This window comes from Dunckerocampus dactyliophorus, chromosome 2, assembly GCF_027744805.1.
Source record: "Dunckerocampus dactyliophorus isolate RoL2022-P2 chromosome 2, RoL_Ddac_1.1, whole genome shotgun sequence".
Lineage (NCBI taxonomy): Eukaryota > Metazoa > Chordata > Actinopteri > Syngnathiformes > Syngnathidae > Dunckerocampus > Dunckerocampus dactyliophorus.
Window position 1 is genome coordinate 49938361 of NC_072820.1, and position 20087 is coordinate 49958447.

General features: G+C 42.3%; 1 protein-coding gene across 9 annotated transcripts in view; it reads left to right on the forward strand.

Annotated features, from left to right (window-relative positions):
* Nucleotides 1-20087, forward strand: part of depdc5 (DEP domain containing 5, GATOR1 subcomplex subunit) — a 47340-nt gene that overhangs the window by 25007 nt on the left and 2246 nt on the right. For 4 of the 9 annotated variants that reach the window (XM_054762416.1, XM_054762410.1, XM_054762423.1 and 1 more), the window contains 16 exons: nt 863-998; nt 3941-4044; nt 5032-5097; nt 6561-6717; nt 6794-6954; nt 7204-7324; nt 7416-7583; nt 8520-8742; nt 9083-9210; nt 9309-9393; nt 10440-10552; nt 10695-10775; nt 12599-12731; nt 14840-14939; nt 15029-15268; nt 16840-17009. In XM_054762416.1, the coding sequence (XP_054618391.1) occupies nt 863-998; nt 3941-4044; nt 5032-5097; nt 6561-6717; nt 6794-6954; nt 7204-7324; nt 7416-7583; nt 8520-8742; nt 9083-9210; nt 9309-9393; nt 10440-10552; nt 10695-10775; nt 12599-12731; nt 14840-14939; nt 15029-15268; nt 16840-17009 (2186 nt within the window). The other 5 variants (XM_054762389.1, XM_054762399.1, XM_054762442.1 and 2 more) reach the window with 5 other exon arrangements.

The window sequence follows — 20087 nt, forward strand, 5'->3', positions numbered from 1 at the left end:
GACAAAACATTTTTAAAGTTGTAATTATTCATGCAAAACAAAATAAAAAGTTTTACTTTTTGGAAAATTAGATTGTTATAGTGTTATAATTATAGTGTTAAGAGACTAAAGTCAAAATCTTATGGGAATAAAGTCATAATATTACCAGAAGAAAATTGGTGAAAGAACAGCAGCAAAAAAACCAAAAAAAAAGCACAGTGAAACATTGTTATGATGTTTTAAACCGTTATCAAACTAACTGTGGTCAATATGTGCGTACATAATAAGAGATATATGTATCTACATGATATATTTATCCATATATTACTTAAAATTGTATTCAAGTTAAAAAAAAAATAAAAAAAATTTTAAGGCGTGGCGGCTTTTATTTTGTAGTGGCGCACCGGCACGATAAAATTACATGTGGAGGAAACCCTGAATCCGAAACGTAGACAGGCTGAGCAGAAGTGACAAATATTCTTGATAAGATAATGACTTTTTGCAGTGTTCAAAGTGGATATGAAAGACACCTTCTGTAGTGGAACACATTACTCTCAACTTAGTGAGAGTAAAGGGCTAACGTCATGTTAGGAAGGTACATTAACCTTCATCTTACTCATGTTAATTGAACCTGTCTCGGGTCTTCTGCTGCATTCGGGAGGAGATGATGCCACACATAAGATGTGCTCTTGTGCTACGTGAGGGCCGCGTTACAACGGATACACGTCGCGGTTCCTCGAGGCAGAAAAAAAATCCCTAATATTTTTCCTAATCGAGGTACTCGAATGATTCGAGGAATCGTCGCACCCGTAGTACAATCAGTGTGTTATTGTATTGTGACTCTCTTGACAGACTACATTTGACATCTTCTCTTCTTCTTCAGATCCATCTGGAGAGGCCATACAAATCCACCACCAGACCAGACAAAATATCGCTGAGTTGCAGGTGAGCCAACGAAGGGATCCCGCGCACACGTCGGCAGAGCTGCTGGAACTGGCCTATCATGAGGCCACAGGACGGTAGGTTCTGCTTGCGTAACGATCACTATGTACGGCGCAGTAATCTCTGCCAATTTCACGGCTTCACTCGATCACGGTTTGCCAAAAATATCGAAGTAATGAAGTAAAATATAAACGTCAGGCATTCAAAGACTTTGTGGTGAAATGTAGTGCTGTACACTGGTCGCTAGGTGTCAGTGATGCTACTGTAATGTTGGGTGAAACACAGAAGCACCAGACTTGATCGCCGAAACAACAGGCTTTTATTGCAGGTGGGGGCAGCCGTGGCTCAGGAGGTAGAGCAGGTCGTCCGGAAAGCGGACCACTGTCATGTCCCTGGGCAAGACACTTCACCCACCTTGCCTGCAGTGCTGCCCACAGCTGCAAGTCTTTTGGAGTATGTCTCTTATATCAGTTTCTCTAGAGACTGAAATTTTGTCCCATTCTTCCTTGCAAAACAGCTCGAGGTCAGTCAGGTTAGAAGGAGAGCGTTTGTGAACAGCAGTTTTCACATCTTTCCACTGATTCTCAATTGGATTCAGGTCTGGACTTTGCCTTGGTCAGTCTAACACCTGGATATGTTTAGTTTTGAACCATTCCGTTGTAGATTTTGCTTTGTTTAGGGTCACCGTCTTGTTGGAAGGTAAACCTCTGTCCCAGTCTCAGCTCTTTTGCAGACTCAAACAGGTTTTCTTCCAAAATGGCCCTGTATTTGGCTGCATCCTCCTTCCCATCCATTGTATCCATCTTCCCGGTCCCTGCTGAAGAAAAGCAGCTCCAGACCATGATGCTGCCACCACCATGTTTGACAGTGGGGGGATGGTGTGTTGTGCAGTGATGTGCAGTGTTACTTTTATGCCAAACATAACATTTTGCATTTTGCTCAGAAAGTTCAATTTGGGTTTCATCTGACCACAGCACCTTCTTCCACGTGTTTGGTGTCTCCCAGGTGGCTTATGGCAAACTTCTAATGGGGCTTTTTATGGATTTCTTTGAGAAATTGGCTTTCTTCTTGCCACTCTTCCATCAAGCCCAGATTTGTGCAGTGTGAGACTAATAGTTGTCCTATGGACATATTCCCCCACCTCAGCTGTGGATCTCTGCAGTTCATCCAGAGTGACCATGGGCCTCTTGGCTTGTTTGGGCTGAAAGTTTAGAGGGACGGTAGGTTGGCAGTGGTCTGATGCTCTTTCCATTTCAATATGATTGCTTGAACAGTGCTCCGCCACATGTTTAAAGCTTGTGATATCTTTTTATATCCTAATCCTGCTTTAAACCCTCCACAACAGTATCTCGGACATGTGTTCCTTGGGCTCCATGATGCTGTTTGTACTTTAAACAGACATGGAACACAGTAGAGGCTATTAAATGTTGGTGAGGATCTGGATAAAGAGGAATAATAAAGTCAAGCAGAGTTCACACCTGCACGCATTTTGCCTCCGCATTGTCCCGCAGTTTTCCGTGGCACTGCATGTCATATATTTATTTATTTGTGGCACGCCTGAAAAGCGTGAGGACTGGTTTGTGCACTGTTTGTATTCTGTTTATGCCTAAAATATGTGCTTGGCGCACAATTCGTGACCGTAAATGGTGCGCACTGACACAAAATGACCACACTCCCACACTACTTATTTACACCTCGTCAAGTACTGCACGACGCGCATTGTTCCCGCATGGATATGCATTGTCACCACCACTTCCCGCATCCGTGAATATAACAGCGTGCTACAATAGGAGTTCAGGTTTGTAATGTCCAGATAAACTATATAACGTTCCTAATGAATATACAGTATAATACTAAGTAATGTAAAGGTAATAGTTGACAGAAACATAGTTAGCCTTTGGACTACTCAGACAGCCAGCTATCCCCTATCACCAACGTGTTTCGAACTACTGCGTGGCAAAGAGCTTTAGCTCAAGCTAAATGGCTAACGGCTCGAGGCGAAATTGACACAAAGAGCGACAACAAAAGAGGGAGAGAGCGACTGACAAAGTGTGTGACGAAGGAATTATGAAGCTGTTACAGTGGCTGAGAAGTGCAAAACACGTTAACGAAAAGCGAAACAAATTAAATTTACACCAGCCAGAAAGGGAATGTACCAAATCCCACAGTTATAGGAAGTGATAACGTTTGGACCAACCGGCTCCAGGGAGTTGGTACATTCCTTTTCCAGTTAATGTCAGGAGCCGAGAAGTGCAAAACACTTGAACAACAACTAAAACAAGTTACATTTAGACCAGCCAGAAGAGGATTGTACCCATTTTACACCCTCATTAAAATATTTGATGGACCCCTGTACATCTGTTGCTTCGGTCTGGTAAGTACCATTTAACAACTCCAACGATCGGCCACATGCGCAACAAAATCGCCTCAAGCAGCTCAAGCGTGTGCCACAAAACGAGCAAAACATGGAGCCAATGTCCTCCATTAACACCCGCCGCAACTCCAAATGTCACCGCTTCCTGTCTGATTCGTGTGGTACAGTCCCCTTCTGGGTGGTCTAAATGTCATTTGTTTTACTTTTTGTTTAGTGTTTTGCAATTCCAGGCCACCGTAGGCTGTTCACTCGTGATGCTGAAGAAGATGACTTGAGTGGTTTTAGTTCCCAGGAGGAGGAGGAGGAGGAGGAGGAGGAGGACGATGATGAATGACTTGTTTGGTGGGCTGCTGTTTAACTAATCATGTTACATGCACTGTGTGGCACTGTTTATTTAACACATGCCGTGTTCCACGCACTGTTCTGTTCATTCAACGAAAAGGTTTGTTTCTGTGTAACATCATTCTGTGTACTAAATATCCCGGGTTACGCCGTGGACACCTGCGGCTTATAAACAGGTGTACACATCTTTTTTTCTCTATAAATGTAGCGGGTGCGGTTGACGTACCGGTGCGCTCCGATTACGGTGGATAGGTGACTATTTCCCAGTTACTGCTAAGCAGGTTTGTGTTCATTTTGTTTCAGGCAAAGCGGTGTCCTTCAAGCGGACAAGAATGCCCTTTACATTAGCGGAGGGACACAAGAACTCACTGAAAATCCTGGAAGCAAGACCAATGGCGGTGCGCATGGTCAGAAACAAATCCAATGAAAGAGAAGGATTTTTATTGTAATATATCTAATATTTGTTATTTTATTTGTATTTATTTAATGTATTAAATGGGATCATGTATATGTTATGATAATATATTATTAAACATACAGTATATAATGCTAATTCATTTTAGGGACGCTCCGGTCAGGGTTTTACGATGACGATTCTGATACGATCAATAGTTAGTTTTTTAGTTGAAGATAACAAAATGAACAGAAAGAAAATAATAGAAATAAATATCTTCGTGAAATAGAAATGTGTGGTGCTTAAGTTAGTCCTGGTTGCAGGGGTGTGGCCGTCGTCTTTATGTCATTTTGTGCTCATTTGTCATTATACTTGTATAATGTCTGAATTCAACACATACAATGAAAAGCTACTAAGAGTTGAAGGAAATATTCTTTGACCCTTTGGTGAGCTTCTCAAAATGAGCTGGCGAGCTAGGAGACCACCATGTGATAGCACCACCATCATAAGGCTTTATGTTCATTCAACAAACAGTGTTGGGAGGACGAGACGTCATTGGTGGTATGACAACAAGAGAGTAAAATTGTTCAGTGACACTTAAAAAAGTTAGTACGCAGTCCATGAACGTGATATCTGCTTTCCCGTGGGGCAAAATGGAGCTCTAAACTAACCGCGTTGCTTGTTTGTTTTAAAAGCAAAATGCCACTGTGGTAAAAAGTCACATTTGGAGTCCGAAGATGATCATTCCAGCTAGCGAGCTGCCGCCAGTGGCGGCGCACGGAAAGTGGAACAGCAATAGGTTTGATTAAGGGAGCTTTTTTACGGATACTAATCGGTGGCCGATCGATCGGAGCATCCCTCATTAATTTTATGTTTTTTAAATTGATCAAATATTTATTCAGAATGTTTTGTCATAGTTTCCTTAAATCCGTGTCAACTGAAATATGAACATGCATGTCTGCTGTTCTGTCATCTTTCTTTTTTTTGGATGTTTGTATAGGTACTCAACCAACAACCAACAGCCTTTGTGCATTTGAGGACTTGTCCCAGAGTTGTACCAATCCAAGTGAGTTCATTAGGACTGCAATCTCTCTGTAGCTTGTAGGGGGAGGGGCTTGATGTCACCACAATTGATTAAATGTACTCATCATTGTACATTTAGTATGTTATTGTTATATTGATGACCATCCATCCATCCGTCCGTCTTCTTCCGCTGATCCAAGGTTGGGTCACGAGAGCAGCAGCCTAAGCAGGGAGGCCCAGACTTCCCTCTCCCCGGCCACTTCGTCCAGCTCCTCCCGGCGGATCCCGAACCGTTCCCAGGCCAGTTGAGAGACACAGTCTCTCCAACGTGTCCTGGGTTTTCCTCTTCCCGATCGAACGTGCTCTGAGCACCTCCCCAGGGAGGCATCCTGATCAGATGTCTGAGCCACCTCATTTGGCTCCTTGCAGTTCTACTCCGAGTTCTTCCCGGATGCCAGTGCTTCTCACCTTATCTCTAAGGATGAGCCCAGCCACCCTACGGAGGAAACTCATTTGGGCCGCTTGTACCCGCCATCTTGACCTTTCGGTCACTACCCAAAGCTCATGACCATAGGTGAGGGTAGGAACGTAGATCCACGGGTAAATTGAAAGCTTTGCCTTTCGGCTTACCTCCCTCTTCACTGCAACGTTCCATCCGTCCCTCACTTGTGAGCAAGACCCCGAGGTACTTATACTCCTCCACTTGGGGCAGGATCTCATCCCTGAACCGGAGATGGCACTCCACTCTTTTCCGGGTAAGAACCATGGACTCTGACTCGGGGGTGCTGATTCTCATCCATGCAGCGTCACACTCAGCTGCGAACCGATCCAGTGAGAGTTGAAGGCCACAGCTGGATGAAGCCAGCAGGACCACATCATCTGCAAAAAGCAGACCCAATCCTGCAGCCACCAAACCGGAACCCCTGAGCGCATAGAAATTCTGTCCATAAAAGTAATGAACAGAATCAGTGACAAAGGGCAGCCCTGGTGCAGTCCAACCCTGACTGGAAACGGGTCCGACTTATTGCCGGCAATGCGAACCACACTCTGACATCGGTCATACAGGGAATGAACAGCTGGTCCGATACCCCATACTCCTGGAGTACTCCCCACAAAATTCCTTGAGGTACACGGTTGAATGCCTTCTGCAAGTCCACAAAACACATGTAGACTGGTTGGGCAAACTCCCATGCACCCTGCCGAGAGTGTAGAGCTGGTCCACAGTTCCACGACCAGGACGAAAACCACACTGCTCCACCTGAATTCGAGATTCAACTATCTGGCGCATTCTCCTCTCCAGAACCACTGAATAGACTTTAGCAGGAAGGCTGAGAAGGCTGAATATGATGAACGTATGCGTCATAAAGCGTGACCAAGTCAGTTGGTGGTATACAGTTCCGGTTTCTATCGCTTTTTCAGGCTTCTGATTGGCCTTTTGTGCTGGGGCCATTTTTTTCATCTCTCTGTTTGAATGTATCTGTATGACTTGAGCTGTGTTCCTGGCAGTGCCCAGCTTCTGCTGCACGGTGGGGGTTGACTGGAAGTCTCTGACCACGCCGGCCTGCTTGCCCCTCACCACTGACTACTTCCCTGACCGCCAAATGCTACAAAGCGACTACACGGAAGGATGCTATGACCTGCTGCCGCACAGTGATCTGGAGAGGTGTGTGCTGGCACATTTCCATCCATATGCCCGGGTATCATGCTCACGTTTGAATATGTGTTACGTTTTTTGCCAGACGAGAAGATGAAGCTCCTGGGATGAGTGCTAATCAAGTATTTGAGGAGTTTGTCTGCCAGAGGTTGATGCAGGGCTACCAGATCATTGTCCAAAATAACAAGAGGAGATCACAACCCACCGTGACCACTCCCCTTGGCAGCAGTCCTCTGTACACCAGAGGTTTGCTCTGTTATGTTTCATTCTACTAGTGTTTCAATTGTCAGTTATGAATGCTGCTTATCTTTTGGAAGAAAGTGCCACATCAACCGTAGTTTCCTCAAAGTGCACCACAAACGTGAATGCCGAATGTTGTCTTTAAGCTTTACCCACACATGTCAATCACATGATATTTTTGGCTGGGGACCGGCACTGGGCGCCCATTTTGAGGGTACTGTATGTAACTTAGCGTTATGTCGGCTGTCTTGTCAGGTTTGGTATCGCTGCGTCGGGTGGAGGAAGAAGAGACAGTTTACTGGCTCAGTATGGGCCGGACTTTTCATAAGGTTTGCCTCAAAGACAAGATCATCACCGTTACTCGCTACTTGCCCAAGTAAGTTGGCACAGAAATCCAAATATTGCGTGTCCTATAACTGCATGTCAAGTTTTAAATGTGGCACACGAGCGACAGCTTTGTGTTGTAGATATCCATATGAGTCGGGTCACATCCAGTACAGCTACAGCCTGTGTCCTTCGCATGTGGATGCTCAGTTTGTGTCCTGCTGGGTCGAGTTTGGCCACGAGAGACCAGAAGAATATAAGTGGAATTACCTGGACCAGTACATATGCTCCACTGGATCCGAAGACTTCAGGTACACTGCATGTGGGTATGGTAGATCCCCAGACTAGTATCAATTAGTCATGGATACGGCCATAAAAATGTCTATTTTCGACACACGGTTTCACTCTTGCGTCTCAGTGAAATCACCTATCATCTATCACCTATTTATAAATCACTGATTTTGCGTAAATGAGATGTGTTTCCTGTGGGGAAAAATATTTCATGTGCTGCATGTGCCTTACAGGCCGCCGTAGCTAAGGGTGAACTTGGTATTGCGAGATTTCCAACCCAGCACCGATGCAAGGGTTTGTTGTCACGCTAACCAAGCAGGCGAATCCGAGCCAAGGCAGAGTTTTAGCAAAAACTTTGAACGTTAACTGAAAAACACGCTAACCGGGGTGGATGTTAACCAAGGTGGCCTACTTTCAGAGGGAAAAAAGACAAAAAAAATATTGTTGCACATTTTTGTTTAAAAAAAAAAATACATGTGTGTGTAAACATATATATTTAAAAAGCGTCCTATTTTTTTACAGAGATTTGGGGTTTTTTAAAAATATATATAAGAAACATATATATGAAAAACTGCCTATTTTCACAGAAACAAAAAACAAACAAAGACACACAGACACACGCACACGCATATATATTTTCACAGGAAAAAAATATATAATTTTTTAACCACATATACTTCATATATATTTAAAATATTACATTAAAAAGTATTTATTTTCGTCTACCAAAAAGCCACAAGTCTGCGGGGCCGTCCATGACTGCTGAATCGCGAATGTGCAAGGATCCACTGTGTCACATGTATAAATGCTGTTATTATTTTTTGTTGTTCTTGGTTGCAGTTTTTTTTCTTTCATTTTCTTTTTCTTTTGATTTATTTGCCATCGACTTGATTTCATTTTTTTCAGCTTGAACTGGAGAGATAAGCGTTATTGCTTTTTCTGTCTGCCTTCCCCAGTTTGATTGACTCACTGAAGTTCTGGAGGACGAGGTTCCTCTTGCTTCCAGCTGGTGGCGCTCGGCGTGTGGCGGATGTGGATGGGCACTGGGATGTTTACGGAGATGGACCCAGTACAGGCATGGCTGGCAATGGAGATTGGGTCCTGCTGGACGGTTTTATCCGCTTCCTGGAGGGACTCAACCGTATTCGACGACGCCATCGTTCCGACAGGATCATCAGAGTGAGTGTGAAAAACGCATCTCTCACCTGTCTCGATGCATGAGACCAGGGTTTCTTAAGTGGGGATGGGTATCATGTTGATATTATCCGATACCAGTGCCAAATCAGCCCTTAAAAAAGCAAATCACAGCCTGATCACATATCGGATTCTTGTTGATCCGGCTGAAGGAATTCTTTTTGATTTGGCAAGGCTTGTTTTCTCACAGTTACCGGAGCAAGGCTGGGTACTTTTGTCCAAGACTCTGACCAATGAATCTAAAATCACCACCTTTGAGGTTGGTACCGACGGCTCCGGGAGCTAAAAATGACTTCAGTATCTTTGTGCTGGTGTTTATATGCAGCAGAAAGGCAACCCAATGAAGGCCATGAATTCCCACCTTTCGTATCCTTCTGAGCACGTGGCACCTCTGCAGGGCAAAAAAGGAACATCGGCTTTATCAGCGTTACTGGAGATGGAGCAGAACCAGAGGTGAGTGTGCTCTACAGCACGGTGTGTACGTAGGCCAACATGCAATTGTGTCAAGAAATACGTCATAAGAGCATGCAAGCCTTTGCTTTCCTCTTCAGGACATTTGAGGAGCAACAAAAGGCAAGACCCTTGACGTCTGTTATCGAGCTCTCAAGTGTTGTCACGGCAGAGAGTCCACGCAAGGTGAACCTCCTTCCAATGTCTTAAACTGTCTTAACTGCTTCGCTTTTAGAATGTGTTATCCTATACACCTTTGTACTTTGATACACTGAGGCTGTGCTGGTCTTATTCTCCTTGGCTGCTTCAACCTGACAGGATAGGATTCCACCTTCATTTTGAATTGACATCGTCATCCTCACTCCACCCACTGTCCACGAATTATGCAGAATTATGTTTGTGATTGTTGATGAACGTGGTAAATTAAATTGGTTTCTAGGGCTGCACAAAAAAAACAACAACATAATCTCGATTCAAACTACAATGCAACTATTTTATCTTACCCGACAAGATGCGTCATAAACAAACTGTGCCATTTTACTTGAGGACTTCCGCTGCGCTATTGGTGGCATGAGAGCCAACACTTCCTGCCCCAACACACCACGCAGGCCGGGGCGAGTTGGCTCCGCTGGAAAGGCGCCTGCTCTTTTTCTGCTTGGTGATACTTTGGATTTGAGTTGATTATAATGGTATTTTATTTTTATTTAATATTTTCTATTGATTTAATGTAATTGCAATTTAATTTTACCTTATTTTAATTTATTTAAATAGTACTTTATTTTTGTTAGCTTTTTTGTATTGAATCTAATTTAATGTAAATATATTTTATTTTAAAAGTATTTACATTTATTTTAATTGTTTTATTTTATTTTGTATCAATTTAATTTAATTTAATTAGATCTTAATTGAACTTTTATTTTATTTATGTAACTACATTTCAATGATTTTTAACTTAATTTTAATTACACTGTATTTAAATTTTACTTTTTTTTTAATTTCAATTTTATATTTATTATATTTTATTTTATTTTTGGTATTTATTTTTTCTCATTTTTTAAAATTTATTTTTACCTGATATTATTTTATTTTATTTGATCTGATTTGATTTCATTATATTTGCAACTATGAAATAATTGATGATAATATGAAGATGGTTCTGGCACATAGGCTTGCAAAGACTTGTAAGCGTCCCTGCCCTAAAAAAAGCGGATATTTTCAATGCTGTACGTTAGTTGCCTGTGGAGTACATTGAAGCTGTGGAAAAGGGACTTCAAGCGGGACAGACGGCCGGAGCGGCAGCACAGTCTGTAGGAGAGTCTGCAGCTGCGAACAGCGCTGACCTCAGGTAACGCTCAATTTGATGCTGCCTTAACGCATCATCCGCGACTCATTTCCCCACCACTCTGCTTTAATAACGCTTCTCCAACTCTTAATGTGGGCGAAATGCTTGAAGATTTACTTATTGACAACGTGGTGTTTTTTTGCAGTGGGCAGTTTGCAGGGGAACACTTTTCTCTGTCCTCTTCGTCAACACTCCTGGAGATCCTGGAGGCCATTAAACATCCCACGTAATTTATATATATTGTGTGTGTGTGTGTGTGTGTGTGTGTGTGTATATATATATATATATATATATATATATATATATATACACACACATATATATATATATATATATATATTTAGGTCCTTCTAAAAAAAAAAATTTGCATATTGTGATAAAGTTCATTATTTTCTGTAATGTACTGATAAACATTACACTTTCATATATTTTTGATTCATTATACACAACTGAAGTAGTTCAGGCCTTTTATTGTTTTAATATTGATAATTTTGGCAAAAAAGTAAAGAAAAACCAAAAATCCCTATCTAAAAAAATTAGCATATCATGAAACGGTACTCTAAACGAGCTAATAACCTAATCATCTGAATCAACGAATGAACTCTAAACACCTGCAAAAGATTCCTGAGGCTTTTAAAATCTCCCAGCCTGGTTCATTACTCAAAACCGCAATCATGGGTAAGACTGCCGACCTGACTGCTGTCCAGAAGGCCATCATTGACACCACCAAGCAAGAGTAAGACACAGAAAGACATTTCTGAGCGAATAGGCTGTTCCCAGAGTGCTGTATCAAGGCACCTCAGTGGGAAGTCTGTGGGAAGGAAAAAGTGTGGCAGAAAACGCTGCACAACCACAAGAGGTGACTGGACCCTGAGGAATATTGTTGAGAAGGGCCGATTTCAGACCTTGGGGGACCCGCGGAAGCAGTGGACTGAGTCTGGAGTAGAAACATCCAGAGCCACCGTGCACAGGCGTGTGCTGGAAATGGGCTACAGGTGCCGCATTCCCCAGGTCAAGCCACTTTTGAACCAGAAACAGCGACAGAAGCGCCTGACCTGGGCTACAGAGAAGCAGCACTGGACTGTTGCTCAGTGGTCCAAAGTACTTTTTTCGAATGAAAGCAAATTTTGCATGTCATTCGGAAATCAAGGTGCCTGAGTCTGGAGGAAGACTGGGGAGAAGGAAAAGCCAAAATGCCTGAAGTCCAGTGTCAAGTACCCACAGTCAGTGATGGTCTGGGGTGCCATGTCAGCTGCTGGTGTTGGTCCACTATGTTTTATCAAGGGCAGGGTCAATGCAGCTAGCTATCAGGAGGTTTTGGAGCACTTCATGCTTCCATCTGCTGAAAAGCTTTATGGAGATGAAGATTTCATTTTTCACAACCTGGCACCTGCTCACAGTGCCAAAACCACCGGTGAATGGTTTACTGACCATGGTATTACTGTGGTCAATTGGCCTGCCAACTCCCCTGACCTGAACCCCATAGAGAATCTGTGGGATATTGTGAAGAGGAAGTTGAGTCACCAGACCCAACACTGTGGATGAGCTTAAGGCCGCTATCGAAGCATCCTGGGCCTCCATAACACCTCAGCAGTGCCACAGGCTGATTGCCTCCATGCCACGCCGCACTGAAGCAGTCATTTCTGCAAAAGGATTCCCCACCAAGTATTGAGTACATAACTGAACATAATTATTTGAAGGTTGACTTTTTTTGTATTAAAAACACTTTTCTTTTATTGGTCGGATGAAATATGCTAATTTTTTGAGATAGGGATTTTTGTTTTTTTCTTTACTTTTTTGCCAAAATCATCAATATTAAAACAATAAAAGGCCTGAACTACTTCAGTTGTGTGTAATGCATCTAAAATATATGAAAGTCTAATGTTTATCAGTACATTACAGAAAATAATGAACTTTATCACTATTTTTTTGAGAAGGACCTGTGTATATATATATTGAATAATTACATTCATGTATTATACACAATATTGTTGTTTTTTAATAATTACTTACTAATCGAGTGAGGATTTGTGTTGTGTGGCGGCACAGGACAGGTGTACTGCTGCTCCCAGAGCAGAGGGGTCTGCCCTTCAACTGCTTCATAAGTGCCGAGGTCGTCCACTGGCTGGTCACCAATGTTGAGGGTGTGGCCGCACAGAGCATGGCTGTGGATATTATGCAGGTAAGACTTCGTTCACTGACTGTTAACTTACTTAACTACCTGACATTGTGCGAATAAAAAAGCCAGTTGACGCAAATGTAGCACAAATGTAAAACAAACAAATAAAATTTATGTTTTGAGCCCAAATAAGTTTGCATTTGGGATATCACATTGTCATCTCTGACGGGTGCGGTATCAATCATCATTGCCGACATCATGTATTGATATCATGCTGTGTCTGACATCCCAGAATGTGCAGTTGAACACTTCCAGATGACCGTTCTTAACTCGAAAAAAATTAATATTACCAATGATATAAGTACTACATGTACGTGTATACGAATGTACAGTATGTAAATATGAGTTTGGATGCAGTAGTAATATTAAACCAGGATAATTAATGGAAAAAACAATAATAAAAGTGATATAATAATACGTAATGATAAATGTTATTTACCTTTGAAGAGGAGTGGTCCATTACACATATACTGTATATGTATACACGTACATGTAGTACCGATATCATTGCTAATACTACCTTTAGTTGGACTTACGAACGGTCGTCTGGAACCAATTGTGTTCGTTAGTTGGGGACCTAGTGTAAATGCTTTTTTTTCCCCAAACAGTGGTGAAACACAGCTAGTTAAACAGTGCCGGAAAAAAAAAAACAGTTCCGAATAGTGCACATTACATAGATAACAGTAGCCTACCCGAAAAGTCACTCATCGACGTCCTCTTGGGAACTAAAACCACAAAAGTTTTCCTCATCCGTGTCAGAATTGTACAGCGTCCTAATTCCTTCGTCACGCACATTGTCGGTCTCTGCACCTAAACGTTGGTTGCGACCCACCATAAACAAAAAGAAAAAGAAGAATAACGCGTCTACATCCGATCGCCTGTTTTTCGGTAGTCAGTGTCAGATGGATGGATAGATACTTCATTCATCTCGTTTCGGTTTTGTTTTATATGCTTTATTGTATCTGTATTTCTGTTTATTGATGTATAGTATACGTGAGCGGATATGACTTGTACGCTTGTGGCGCTACGTACATTTTAGTATAAATTGGCCTTGTCGTTGCTCACAGTAAACTGGAGCCTGTGCCTACCGGGTATGTTCACGCCATTCAATGAGAGCGACAGGGTTAGCAAACGCAGAGAAAGGCGGCTTCTCTGCGTTTTTTGGTTGTTTCCTGAACTTTTTTAGCCGAAATGCATTTTAAACAATTAGTAGTGGTTCTGAAGTAGTAAGATGTCATGAGATTAGAACATGACAACATATTAGCCGCACCGCTGTTTAAGCCGCGGGGCTCAAAGTTTGAGAAAAAAGTAGCGGCTTATACACCGGAAATTACAGTATATAGAAAATTATTTTTACAATATTTTTGTTTATTTATTATCCGAAAATAAGCCGTTTATTTATGTAACTGATTTTTTTTTGTGTGTTTCAGTTTTGTGAACTGATGTTTATTTTCCCCCCCACATCAATTTATCAACATTTCTTAGAATAAAAATGTATCCGCAAAATGCATGTTTTTTTAGAATTCAATTAGTTAAAATACGGTGTTTTTAAAATTCAGTTTAGAAAAATTCACTTTGTAAAAAAAAAAAAAAAAAAAAAATTCTCTTCAGATAATTTCAGTGGGTCAAAACTCACATATGCGCTTTCGGTTGTTGTAATACCCGTGTCACGTGACTGTGCACTTTTTACCTTATTTTCCCAGAAGTGTACATTTGAACTTTGAAACATCACATTTATTTGCACTGAATTTTAATTTTTTTTTCCACTGAATTTTTCACACAACATTGAATATTCTAAATTTCAAAACAAGTTTTTATTCACTGACATAAAATAAGCATAAAAAAAGCAAAAGATTCAGTTTACAATTCACAAAAATGTACAGCGTACGTGTAAAATGGAAAAAAGAAAAACATTTTTCCATGTTTATGTCTTTATGCTTCACTGATCATGCTTTTTCGTCAAAGTGTTGAAATTTGACACTTTGATGCAAATGAATGAATGAATAAAGCACAACCGTGCAAGTATTTTTTGAACACCACTCGCCTGCATCTCTCAGCGTTTCATTGTCTTTTTTTGTTTGTTTGTTTTTTTGCACGTGTTGTCTGTGTAGAAAATGCTGGATGAAGGTTTGGTGGCCCACGCGTCAGGAGACGCTATGCGGACCTTTGTGTATGGCTTCTACATATACAGGATAGTGTCAGAGAAGGACGGTGAATGGGTTAAAAATACTGAACACTCAGCTGCATCCTAGTTTACATTTGGAACACCAAATGACTTGATTCCTTTTGTGTGTCGGCAGGTCAGGCACCGCAGCTGCCGACGACCGTGGCTTGTGGCTGGTCCACTGCAGCCTTGGAGGACTTTGCCCTGTTTCAGAGGAAATGGTTCGAGGTTGCCTTTGTGTTGGAGGAGCAGCAACCATGTGACCTGCCGGCCTTTCTGCTGCCCTGGCTGCCGAGCCGACCGGCCTCCTACGCCAGCAGGCACAGCTCCTTCAGCCGCAGCTTTGGAGGACGCAGCCAGTCGGCGGCACTGCTCGGTACATCCAACCTACTTGAGAAGCTCCTTCACACATTCATTTTGATGCAGATGGTGTCTTTCCATGAGGATTAATATTCCTTGAAGGACGTGGAGCCACTCCTCTGTGCACATGCTCTCCAAATCCAGGGTATTTTGAGGCTGTCACTTGGCAACTCGCAGCTTCAGCTCCCTCCAGAGATCTTTCTATGGGATTATGGGCTCGAGAGTGGCTAGGCCTCTCCCGGATCTTAATGGTCGCATCCACCAGAGTCACCCAAATCACTCCTTGCCTGGCTCGTGGCCCAGGACCAATTTAGGGGTGTACGGCCTTCCACCTCATTAAAGATTCAGTCAGGGGTGCCCACACTTTTCCCAGCGACAGTCACATAGTAAAAAAGGAAAGGATGCAACTTTGTAACTTTGATATTTTGTAACATGCCAAGAAGTTTTATATATTTCAAGAAAACACTTTGTGATATACAGCAGGTGAAAAAGTAGCAACTTGGTTCTTGGTTCTTTTTTTTCCCCCCATTTTTGCTGGGTTTTTTTTATTCTCCAAATATTTCAACTTACTCCTTAAACAATCTTTGCAAATTTTATGTTTGTAATATTATGCATTTATTCCCATAATATTTAATAACTTTTTTCCCCGACTTAATTATCCACAAATGACAACTTTATTTTGTTTTGTTTGTTTCTTATGTTAGGACTGAGGAGTAAAATTACATATTTATTTCAACTCTATGCCACTAAAATGATTATTTTTCCTCATAATATTACAAGTTTATTCTCATAAAATTGCAACTTATATATAATTTTTTTTTTCTCTTCATATTTTGACTTTATTCTTGGAAAATTACAGCTGTTTTTTTTCAACTTCTGCTGTTTTTTTTTTTTTTTTTTGGGGGGGGGGGGGGGGGGGGGGGTTCAACCATTTCAGCTTTCTTCTTCTTGTATTGTATTCTTGTAATTATTGCTGTATTCCATATAATATTATGACTTTATTCCATAATATTATGACCTTATTTCATAATATTATGACTTGTCGTAACATTATAACTTTTTACACAACCAAATTTTCAAAAAATGTGTTTCTCATAATATTACAACTTTTTTTAAAAAACACCATATTTTTTCTTTAATATTTAAACTCTGCTACTAAAATGAAATTGCTTTTCCTCATAATATTACAAGTTTATTCTCGTAAAATGGTGACTTTTCTTCTCGTTGGACGACTCTTTTCCAACTATTTCATCTTTCCTCTTGTAAATGTTCTTCTCCTAATATTACGACTTAATTGCCATAATATTTTGAGTCTATTCTTGTAATTTTATAACTTTTCACCAACCTGGTTTTCCCAAAAGTACAACTTGTTGTTTTGTTTGTTTCTCCGATTTTTTTCACTTATTTTTTTGTAAAATTACCCTTTTGCTGTTTTTTAAATGACAATTTTAAAAAAACAGCCACGGGCCACAAATGGCCCTCGGGCCGCACTTTGAACATCCCTGGATTAGACCTTTAAAGTTTAAAATGAAAGGCACACGCCTCCTCTAACATGAACCCTTCCTCTTATGCTGTCTGTCCGTCCAGCTGCGACGGTCCCGGAGCAGAAGACTGTCACTGTGGATGTGGATGCTAATAACCGCAGGGGCCGAACAGAATGGTGCACCTGTTATTACAATGGCAGCTTCTCGTTAAATGCCGCCTTTGAGATCAAGCTTCATTGGATGGTTGTCACGGCTGCAGTCCTCTTTGAGATGGTAACTACTGTTTTCTTCATGATGTACAGTGCATCCTCCGTACATGACACATTGTTGTTGTTTTTTTACCAAAAATCCCTAATTTTTCTCATTTACTTTTTTGTGCGTGAATAGGCGTTTAAAAAAATATGTAAGACAATCAACACGCCCTGCAAATGTAGAGTTTCATGTCTAATTTAAGACATTTTACACAACTGTGGCATCCACCATTCACAAATGCTTCTTTTCCACCCATAAACAGCTGGGTTAGGGTTAGTGTTTGGGTTGGGTTACAGTTAGGGGTTAGGGGTTAGAGTTAGTGTTAAGGTTGGGTTAGAGTTAGGGGTTAGGGTTGGGTTGGAGTTGGGGGTTAGGGGTTAGGGTTAGATTGGGTTAGTGTTAGGGTTGGGTTAGAGGTTAGGGTTAGGGTTGGGTTAGGGCGATGCTTCTCAAATAGTGGAGCGGGGCCCCCTGTGGGGGGCGTGATGAAGTGTCAGAGGGGGTGTGACAGGCAGGGAGTACTTTCAGTGTTACTGCAGACCTGCCAACATATATGAATTTGTCGTACCAACATGCAGTTTGACTCTTGAGTATTCGTCACGGTTCTCCATTTTGTTGCAATTTCCTGGTTTCAGTTTCGAGTTCAGTCTGCACAGTATAGATAAATAAATACAGTAGATATTATCCGTTTCTCAATCATGTTGATGAGAAAACATTTCTGTCCCCTGGAGGGGGGAGCATGACAGAAAATAATTGGGAACCACTGTGTTGAGGTTCGGGTTAGGATCAGCAATTCTCCCACAGGAAAAGTGGCCTTTTTTTTTCATATTTTGGCCCCCGATGAATGTGTGATAGGTTTCCCCCCGCCCAGAACCACAAAATACATACATATTGCATACATACACACATACAGGCAACTTCTTAAACAAGCTCCCCCTGTACGTACAGCAGTTAAAGTGTGGAATGAAGAAACTGATCAAGTACTTCAGGACTGCTTTGGCTGCACAAACTGGGATGTGTTTAAAACTGCAGCGGGGAGGGAAGATTGTACTGTTGATTTGGATGAATATGCTTCTGCTGTTACTGGCTACATTAGCACATGCATAGAGACTGTTACCACCACCAAGTATTACAGAAAATACCCTAACCAAAAACAGTGGATGAACTGTGATGTAAGGGCTAAGCTACGTGCTCGTTCGACTGCATTTGTCATGGGCACCGCTGATGACTACAAAAAGGCCAGATATGAGCTGAGGAGGTCCATACGAGAGGCCAAAAGACAGTACAGACAGAAGCTGGAGGGCGACTATTCCACCTCAGACCCTCGGCGCATGTGGGCGGGGCTCCAGCACATCACAGACTATCGACAGCAGAGTAGCGTAGCCACGTCCAGCCAAACCACACTTCCTGATGAGTTGAACGAGTTCTATGCCCGCTTTGACACCCAAACTCCTGATGAGCAGAGAGGGTGGCTGGACTTGGGGAGCACACAGGACTCACCTCTCATGGTGACATCAGCTGATGTGCGCAGGGTTCTAAACAAAACAAACCCACGAAAAGCAGCAGGCCCAGACAACATCTCAGGACGTGCACTTCGGGTTTGCTCATCAGAGCTAGCTGATGTGCTTGCTGACATATTTAACCTGTCGCTTGCACAAGCATCTGTACCGACCTGCTTTAAGTCCACCACCATAGTGCCCGTACCCAAGAAGAGCAACGTGACCTGCTTGAATGACTATCGCCCTGTAGCACTCACTCCTATTGTTATGAAGTGCTTTGAAAGAATAGTCATGACCCACATCAAAAAGAGCATCCCGGCAACTGTGGACCCTCTACAGTTTGCCTATCGCCAGAACCGGTCCACGGATGATGCAGTCAACACTGCCATCCACACAGCCCTTTCTCACCTACAGGGCCAGGACACATACGTCAGAATGCTATTTATAGACTGTAGCTCTGCTTTTAATACAGTCAGCCCCCACAAACTCACAAATAAGCTCCTCACACTTGGCCTGTCTCCCTCCCTCTGTAACTGGGTGTTTAACTTTCTAACAGGCAGGCCCCAGTCAGTCAGAGTCCACAATCGCACATCCAGCTCAAGAATTGTGAGCACCGGGACCCCACAGGGGTGTGTGCTGAGTCCGCTCCTCTACACGCTCTTCACCTACGATTGCGTGGCCTCCCAGAACAACACCAGCATCATTAAATTTGCGGATGACACTACAGTCATCGGCCTGATCACTGGTGGTGTTGAAACATCATACAGAAGAGAGGTGGCGGACCTCATAGCTTGGTGTCGTGATAACAATCTCCTTCTCAATACAGATAAGACTAAAGAGATGATCATCGACCCAAGAACAAGGGAAAAGGAGCCGCATAGACCCCTGTTTATTGATGAGACTGAGGTGGAGAGGGTGAAAACCTTCAAGTTCCTTGGCACACACATCAGCGAGGACCTCACCTGGTCTCACAACACCCAACAAATTCTGAAGAAGTCCCAAAGGAGACTGTACTTCCTGAGAAGACTGAGGAAATTTGGCATGCCCACCACAATCCTGAGTTGCTTCTACAGATGCACTATGGAAAGTGTCCTTACCGCCTCCATCACTGTTTGGTACGGTAACTGTACAACACGTGATAGGAAGGCACTCCAGCGGGTGATCAAGACCTCACAGAACATTGTTGGGGCAGCCCTCCCCTCACTGCAAGACATTTATAAAACTAGAGTCCTACGCAGAACACACAACCTCATCAAGGACAGCACACATCCACAACACTCATTATTCACACTCCTACCGTCAGGCAGACGCTACAGGAGTTTGAAGTCCAGGACCACAAGGCTGGCAAACAGCTTTTACCCACAGGCCATCAGGCTTCTCAACGAAGCACTCGCACACGCCGCACGCAACACACACTCATAGCACTTTATTTATTTATTTATTTAATTATTTACTTGTATTAATGTCTCTTCTGTTGTTGTTGCTTAATTTCTTGGTATATATGTTTCTTATGTTCTTATTCTTTCTTGTGTTTTCTTTCTTTTCTTGGGAGAATGAACAGAATAAGATTTTCATTGCATGGTATAACTGCTGTTTTACC